This window comes from Scardinius erythrophthalmus (assembly GCF_964197995.2).
Source record: "Scardinius erythrophthalmus genome assembly, chromosome: 24".
Lineage (NCBI taxonomy): Eukaryota > Metazoa > Chordata > Actinopteri > Cypriniformes > Leuciscidae > Scardinius > Scardinius erythrophthalmus.
The window spans coordinates 25,798,519-25,807,019 of NC_138244.1; the positions used below are offsets into that span (position 1 = coordinate 25,798,519).

General features: G+C 37.7%; 1 protein-coding gene across 1 annotated transcript in view; it reads right to left on the reverse strand.

Moving 5' to 3' along the window:
• The window catches only part of lrrk2 (leucine-rich repeat kinase 2), a 51,084-nt gene extending 42,731 nt beyond the window's left edge, over positions 1-8,353 (reverse strand). The window contains exons 1-10 of the mRNA XM_081356703.1: positions 8,205-8,353; positions 7,938-8,017; positions 5,186-5,283; positions 4,114-4,202; positions 2,685-2,822; positions 1,378-1,512; positions 1,154-1,285; positions 919-1,038; positions 497-663; positions 323-396 (exon numbers count right to left, since the gene is read on the reverse strand). Of these exons, the coding sequence (XP_081212829.1) occupies positions 323-396; positions 497-663; positions 919-1,038; positions 1,154-1,285; positions 1,378-1,512; positions 2,685-2,822; positions 4,114-4,202; positions 5,186-5,283; positions 7,938-8,017; positions 8,205-8,340 (1,169 nt within the window). The 5' untranslated portion in view covers positions 8,341-8,353. The remainder of the gene's footprint in view (positions 1-322; positions 397-496; positions 664-918; positions 1,039-1,153; positions 1,286-1,377; positions 1,513-2,684; positions 2,823-4,113; positions 4,203-5,185; positions 5,284-7,937; positions 8,018-8,204) is intronic.
• Between the last annotated feature and the right edge of the window lie 148 nt (positions 8,354-8,501).

The window sequence follows — 8,501 nt, forward strand, 5'->3', positions numbered from 1 at the left end:
GGTTTCCAGCAACAAGTCCAAGCCTATTCATTTACACACACAATGTAATATTAAATTTAGCATTTTAATCAACAGTACATTTTTTGTTAATCTTTTATCATATGTCTTGGAGTGTCGCAATAATATCGTATCGTGAGTTCAGTATCGTAATATGCATCGAATCGTGACATGAGGGTATTGTTACACCCCTATTCCCTTGAGCAAAAAATTATCTGTATAATAATCGTATTGTTAGTAAAACAATTATAATGGCCTCAACCTTTAATTATAAAAGGAATTCCAGGAAAAAGTTACATAGCACAGAATATGAAGGAATGCCAACCTTCCTTCCAGTTCCACATGGTTGGACGTGCTGCAGTGGAGCAGAAAGCTGTTTAAGGCCCAACATGCCACTTCCTGATTGCGAAACGAGATAGAAAGTTACATATCCACATTAGTAAAACCAAAATATTGAGATGATAAGATGTTTTCTGCACTGTAGGGTCAATCAGGTCACCTGTACTGTGGCGTCTTCAGCATGTCTCTCTAAAGCCGTATAACAGGCCTCTCTCCACACGAGCATCTCCTCCGCTTGAGTGGATTCATTCTTTACCAGAACTTTCTGTTCCACCTCGTCCTCTTCCTCACACTCTACCAACCCTTCATTCTGTACAATACACTCCACTGAGAAAAAAACAAAACAAGACATTGTCATGACTTAATATTAAATTGTGGGTTGTTTGTTTGAATTTCACAAGTAAATGAGGACTGGTCACTGAAAATGTCCAAAATCCCCAAATCTATGTACAAACAGTCTGACCAACAACAATCATAGAAAAGCAGCATATATCTCAAATGTGGGCTCTAAGGGATCCAGTGGAGGGCCGGGTTCTCCGTTTATACTGTACTATCATGTTCATATTAACCGTATGTACTCACCGAGCGCGCTCAGACAGGAAAGGGCTTGGATCTGCACTGTGGCGTTCTCAGGATACGAGACACATGCTTTCACTGCTACTTTATGGACACCATTCAGCACCAATATATTGTAGTAACTCTCTGGTAAAAGTCAAAAACAAGACAACACAACTCAAAAAAGGTATTAAAACTAAACAGCACTTTTTTATGTTGTAAGAACAGCTTTGTTTCAACATGACCTTTGACCTGGGCTCACCTGATGTCAATTTCCGTAACAAACAGCAACCAGCCTCCTGTATCGGCTCAGAGTCGAGCCACATCTCCATAGCCTGACACGCCAGGCTGTAGCATTTCACGGTTTTGGACATCAGAATCTCAACATTGCTGGCTAGATCCAAGAAAGAGAAGCTTATTTAGTATTGTTAATAATGATAATCCTAGTCATTGATCATAAAGCATTGAGTGAGCAGTGTGTTTTACCCGGAGCAGCCAGTGGTACGAGGACCCTGAGCACTTGAAGAACCACATTCTCACTGTCCATGAACCGGCTCAGCGCATTCAAAACCACCTCATGGTCCTTCTTCTCAACGAACTCCACCAGATGATCCTCAGAAACTGACAACCAAGCAGCTCACTTTAACAATTCAATCATTTATTAAAGTGTTAACAATAATAGCCAAGTCAAGTCACCTTCATTTATATAGCGCTTTTAACAATATGGATTGTTTCAAAGCAGCTTTACAGTGATAATAGGAAATTACAGTAACAGAGACTGTTTTGGCTTTACAGCAGCTCTAGAATAAAGTTATTGTCCAGCTAAAGTTAGTTTTTGATTGATTCACTTGCGTTGCAAAGATCATCAGTTATTAACTTAGGGGCCGCTAACACAACACCGTTCCAACAGAAAACAGAAAACTTTTAATGTGTTCTGGACATTCATTTGGATGACAACGCAAACTTTGAAATAGGTTCCAAGGTGCAGGTTTTGAAAATGTTTAAAAACGTTATCATCTCCGTGTAAACTTCAAAAACGTGAATCTGTGAAAACGCTGACGGCGTGCACATGGGTATCATGCGTTTAGTCTATAGGTATGCGCATTTGAATATATATGTGCGCAGGCGCATAGTCTTTCTTTACAATAAATTTGATAAAATTCAGACATTTTAATTGTTCAGGATTCTGTGTTGTATTATTTAATTAAAATTTAATATCAATAACTTTTGACAATCATAAGAATGCCTAAAACTTTAACAATATAATTATATCAAATGTAATCAAACTAATTTTGAACGATTCCTTTCATTTTTGGAAAACAATGTCTTGCACAACAAAGGCTTACAGTTTGAATTAACTTTTATTTCAGCGGGCTGTAGTGAAGACCTTTGGATTTCTGTGTGTATCTGATGATAGTTTTATCAAATAAAGTGGTGAAACGTTTGTGAACTCCAGCTCTGGAGAAGAAGTCCATGTCGAATTACCTTATATAGTAGGACGGAAGATGATGAAAACGAGTGCCACGTGTGCTTCAGTACGTGTAGAAGAAATATAAATTTCGCCGCTCATTCACACAGAGAAATGCAGCCTTTTGAGCTTTTAATATTTAAATACAAGTGAACAGCCCTACTTTTAATTTATTCAATTTAATTAAGTTTGTTAAATTTTGTCAAATTATGTGACATTCCACATTATACATTAAATTCCATGTCTGACTGTACTCGTTTTGGATTGGGAAATCATAGTGTCTTATTGCTTATCCTCAGAGGGGTTTGTGCCAGATCACAGTTACCTGTCTGCAGCAGTAGTTGTAAAGCAGCACATCCCTGGAGCTGAACCTCTTCTCTGTCACTGAAAGACCTCATGGCCTCCAGAACCAAGAAAAACACATCCACTTCCTCCTCATCCAGAACCTGCATCACAATCTCACCTGACCCACAAACAAGCAACACATCCATCAGGACCACATTTGACCCACAAACACCAAATATTTCATTCATTTCAGCAGGGGAGTGCGAAAATGCTGCAAAATGGTGGTGTACCTCAAGAGGAATGAAACATGCTAATCTAACCATCATCATAAATACGTTTGTGTAAGGGGAATGTGGCTATTTCATAATAATAAACAAGAAGACCTCCATGTATGATATATTTTCCTGATATCCATAGTTATAATGTACTGTCATCACTGATTTAATTATGTCATTCATTCGCAATGCTTCATGGGATGAGATTGCTTCATGAAAAACGCTAATAGTGCCCAATCCTGTTCCTGGAGCTCTGCCTACATGAGCCAAGTTTCCACCGCAGGAACTTTACCCAGAAACTAGGGACTTTGGGATGGTACTGGTGGCTGAATCCAAAATCGCCCCCTATACCTTCGAATAGGGCGTTATTTGAGGGGACAGCCATTTGTAGTGGTGTCCGAAACCATAGTGGACGTTATTGAGTGCACTTATTCAATCCCACAATGCACCGCAATAACGAGTGTACAACCGATGTACGCTCAACGGCTGTCCGATTTCACTCACTCGTTTTCATTCACTCCATCAAGTGAACAGTATTAGTAGTGGACTAACGTAGGGAATAGTTAATGAGGAAAAACATTTTCCCCTCAGAAAGTCCCTACTCGTAGTACTTTATCAAAGTTCAGGGACTTTTGGGGGTGGGACTTGGGCACTGAACATGCTGATTGCTTGAGTTCACGCAGCATTTTATTTCAACCACCATTTTTAAAAGTCTGTTGCAATGCAATGTAAGTGTTCTTTACTATTCGAATCAACAACCGGACATATTTCCCTAATCTTCACAGTACTTTAGACCGCGATGGAAACGCAGACAGCAACAGGTCTGGGGGGAAAAAAGTTCCTGGGACAAATTGTTCTGAGTAATTTCGGTGGAAACACGGCTATGGAGAGTTCAGATCTAACCCTGGTCTAACACACTGTAATTATCAAATGCTTCTTATCTAGCTGGTTCAGTTGTGTTTTATCAGGGTTGTATCTAAACATTGCAGGAGAGTAGATGTCCAGGAACCGGTTTGGGCACCCTTGCAGTGCAGTGTTTCCTTGTTGTTATTCATATGGGAGCTGGGTGGTTTGGTTAACATTTTTGAAAGAATATTTTGAAATCCTTATGGAGATGAAATAAAATACGTCAGGAACCAATATTCTATAATGGTTGTATAAACAGCATCATGGAAAAGCAACCTGAAGTCTTACCTGACTTAAGTAGCAGAGCCAGAGCTCTCAGGCCCACCATCATCATCTTGGCGTCATTATGATACACTGAAAGCACCTTAAGAATCTGCCTATGAACAAACATGCAAATACTCATGGATAGCAGCAATGAATTTATGAATGTATTCATTAAAAAACGGTTTGAGTATCTTAGACATCGTGACATGTTACAACCCAGGATCAGTTTCAACTGTTTACTGTTGTAAGGCTGGGCTTTCAAAATGTCTTGCAGCTTCAAAGTCTTCTACTTGTATGTTTGATCCAATAACAACCAAACTATTAAAAAAGTGATAGCTATACTTGTTCAGCCAGTGTTAAATGTTTCTCTAGAGGACATATTCCAAATTCCATTCAAACTGGCAGTTATACGTTTCAGCCAATCACGTTCAGAAGAATAGCCTGGATTAGATCCTACCTGTAAGATCACTGTCTTTTTTAAAACTGCCTTTACAAGTTGTATTTTTTTTTTCTGTTTTTGTTAAATAATCAGTTCAGTACAAAAAAAAAATTAGAACATACAATTTGCAATACCATATAGTAATATGATATGCCACAAGGTTCGGTCTTGAGCCCTTTGTTGTTTTTCTTGTACATGCTCTGTTCAGTTTCCCACATTCTTCGAAATATCTTCCTTTGTGTTGAGCAGAACAAAGAAAGTTATACAGGTTTGGAACAACCTGAGGGGGATTAAATGATGACAGAATTTACATTTTTGGGTAAACTTTCCCTTTAAGGCACTTTCTTTGTAAAGCTCTTCTGGAACAATATGTACTGTGTAAAGTACTATAGAAATAAACTGAACTAAATTGATGCACAATTATTTTATACCAATGCATAAATCCTCCAAGTCAATTACTTTTAATCTTAACCAGTAGAACAAAGGAATTCTCTTTTACTTTTGTACTTTCAGTTTTATAGAATGATACAGAGCCTTGCTTATTAAAGGCAGGCAATGATAATTATGCTTTAAACTACTGAAAGTTGCTTCAATTACATAGTCTATGTAAACAGGAATGTATGGCTATATAAGCTCATAGAAATAACTCGGGCTTACTTGTGCACCTCTATAAACTCATAGTCCACTGGGTTGGTCAGACTATCCAGAGTGGTTGGACAGATCTCCATCAGACGACACAGCAGAGACCAGCCAACCTGCAGTATGAGATCAAAGCAGTAAATCACTCTTTTTCTGGATCCTAAATCACTTTTCTTAGTCAATAAAGCTGCAATTAAATTTACACCAAAAAATTGAAACTTTTTTTACACCAAAAAATTGAAACTTTTTTTCTTTCATTTACTTATCCTTATGTCCTTCTAAACCCACATGACTTCATTCAGACTGTCAGTCCAAATACGAATTTTGTGCAAATTCGATTGGAATACGATCATATTTAGCAAAAAAAAAAAAAATTGAAATTAAATCAAAATCACATGAAATTAATTTGTGGTTTGAAATCACATGTGACTTTCAGCATGTTTCTTATAATAACGTCTGATATTTATGTTTTACATGGTGTGAGGAAGTTCTAAAACACGCAAAATATGATTACAGCAATCAGACTAAAACGGATTTCAAGAAATGCGATTTTAAAAGGGAGACATTATTTGAATTTGGACTGACAGTGTGAACGTAACCTTTGAGAGGTCACTGCAGTATTGTAGAGTTTCAGAACTCAAAACTTCCCCCGTTGGTCCAAAAACATCTTTTATTTGAACCAAGCTCCGAAAACAACTCGTTTTGGATTTTGTTACATAAGGACGTAATAGTGCGTTGAAAGATGCCTCTGCAGAATCAGATCAACGCCTACTTCTACATCATCATGTCTTTGGCCCCGCCCACTGGTGCATTAGTGAGATGAGAAGGAGAGAAGAGAGATACAGGATCACTAGACTGCAAATAACTTTACCTTCCAAATGAATGTGGTTATTTATTTTCAACTGTGTGAATGTCTCAGTTGAGCATTATTTGTTTGTTCGGTACATTTCACTGTGAATTATTTTGTCAATCAGTCGCAATTTCGGCGCAGGCTTTGCAAACAGATATGAAAATATGGATTCAATAGTAATGCAACAACATGTAAATAACCGTGTTTATTCTAATGCCATGATCTGTGATCAGTGATTTCTGATATGTAATGATTCATGTACAGTCAGATGTTCTTTGTCTCAAAATCGCTTATTGCTATGTATCAGTAAATCAAGCCAGTGACTAAATGGTCAACTTCACATTGTTTCTCTTAGTAGGATGAAAATAATATGTTATTTAAATTGTGATTAAATAATATACAGAAAGCGATTAAAGAACCATCCTTTTATAATCAGTGGCTGTCAATCTTACAGCGCAGGTTTCCCAGTGACTGAGTTCTGGTCTTTCACAAAACTCCCATTATAATCAATGATGCTGTCTACACTGCACAACGAATCTCTTGTACATCGTATTTTAACTGTTAATTATGATGAAAGCATTCATGAGAGTGCAGAAATCACAAGATTTGGATCATGTGGTGGATCATTTATGTAGATCATGTAGATCTAAATAAAATGCAAATCTGCACTTTTCACGATTAGCTGTAATAGTAAAAACGTAGTAAAAGTTTTAGAGAGTTCCACATGTAATACTTATTTCATATGCAAAGATGTTAACCAATCACAGCAGTGTGCGTTTACACTGAAGTCTCACAGCAGACACACCCCTTCAAACAGAGCGTTCAAATCAGAGTAGGAAAAATGCCTTTTATTTCTAAATTATGACAGTTTTTATGTAAAAATCACACTATAAGTGCACCTAAGGAAACATTATACAATAAAAAAGCAGTTTACAAAAAAGCAGTTGACCCCTTTACATTCATAAAATGACAGAGAATTGGGAGGGCGGGGGGGGGGTGCACAATATCTAATTTTATGGTATTTTCAAGCTTGAAAGTCTCACTCCTTATTCAATATCTCCTTTTGTGAAATAAAAGTCATAGGTTTAGAATAACATGAGTGAACGCAGTGCTCGAAGTGGGCCAGTGCGGACTTGTTTGAGGCCCTTGTTTGTACCCAGCCACCCATCAGTCTGCAGCACCAGCGTCAGAAGCAGAGGGCAAGGTGTGTGTTTATCAATATTTTCATGATATCTGCATCTGCAGTTCTTTATATGTAATGTGTATGTAATATGTAATGTGGGAGACAGTTTCTCATGAGTCCACTGTAAAGTTTGCGCTGCATTCACCCCTCATCACAAATTGTTTTCCTCAAGCGAAAATGGAACGTGAATGTTATTTTAATTTTTATTATTTACGTGGCATTAGATTAACCTCATGCAATGATTAAAGAAAATATCACACTGAAAAAATTATTTGTTGGTTGAACTTAAAGCTTGGTTGGTTGAACTGTTTGCCTTAAAAAAAATTGTTAATTTAAACGAAATAAATGTAGTAGATTATGTTAAATTATGTATCAATTATGTTATGTGAACAATGTTTGTTGTGAACCTAAGCTGATTTGACAATTTTTCTTAAAAAGTTTGAATCAAGAAAATGTTGTTTACAGTGCAGACAGCACTGATTTAACCTACTTAGGCTATCAGAGTAAATGACAGAAACATCATAGTTATTTCGTTCTACTAAATAATGACCCAGCAGTTGATTGTGACATTTATAGCCTTAGAGTTAAGGGATTTGAGGTTTTTGGTGTCACTTTGAATTATAGAAGTGGCAAATTGATAGATTCACCTTACCTAAGATATAGATTCCACTTCAAGCACTGGGTTAAATATTAAGCATTTGCCAGGAAATTGGTGCAGCCCAAAAAATGATGACTACCTTCTGAACTTTGCTGTTGAGATGTGATGACAGCACCAGCATCAGAGGCACATGGACGTTTTGATCCGCAAACAGCTCAACTGCAGGACAAAAGAAGAACACAAATCTAAAAATAGCCTAGATGTCCCATTGGAAAAAGCATAGAGAGGGGGGTCTGAAAGTTTGCATTGCTCTCAGTCTAGCTATATATTAAGACTAGTTGAAAGCATCAGAAATGTTAACAAAGCACAGGCTACAGATTTCCAGTTTCGGTGGTCAAGAACTCACCACAGTGATCTGTATGGGACAGGAACAGCAGGTCCTGTATGATCTGGACCATGGTGCCCAGCTGTTTCCCCTCTTGAAGATTCAACCTCACCAGCAGCTTCTTCAGTCTGATCCCCAACTCCTCTTTATCAGCCATGATCTTCTGCTATCTGACATTAAACTGAGCTTTAAAGCCCCTTCTGATCCTCACTGACCATGTGGACACCGCGTTGCTCCTGCAGACCATCATCTGTTTCACAGCGCACACGCTCTTCTGACATATTTATGCAAATCACAACACGGGTTATGCTACAGTAA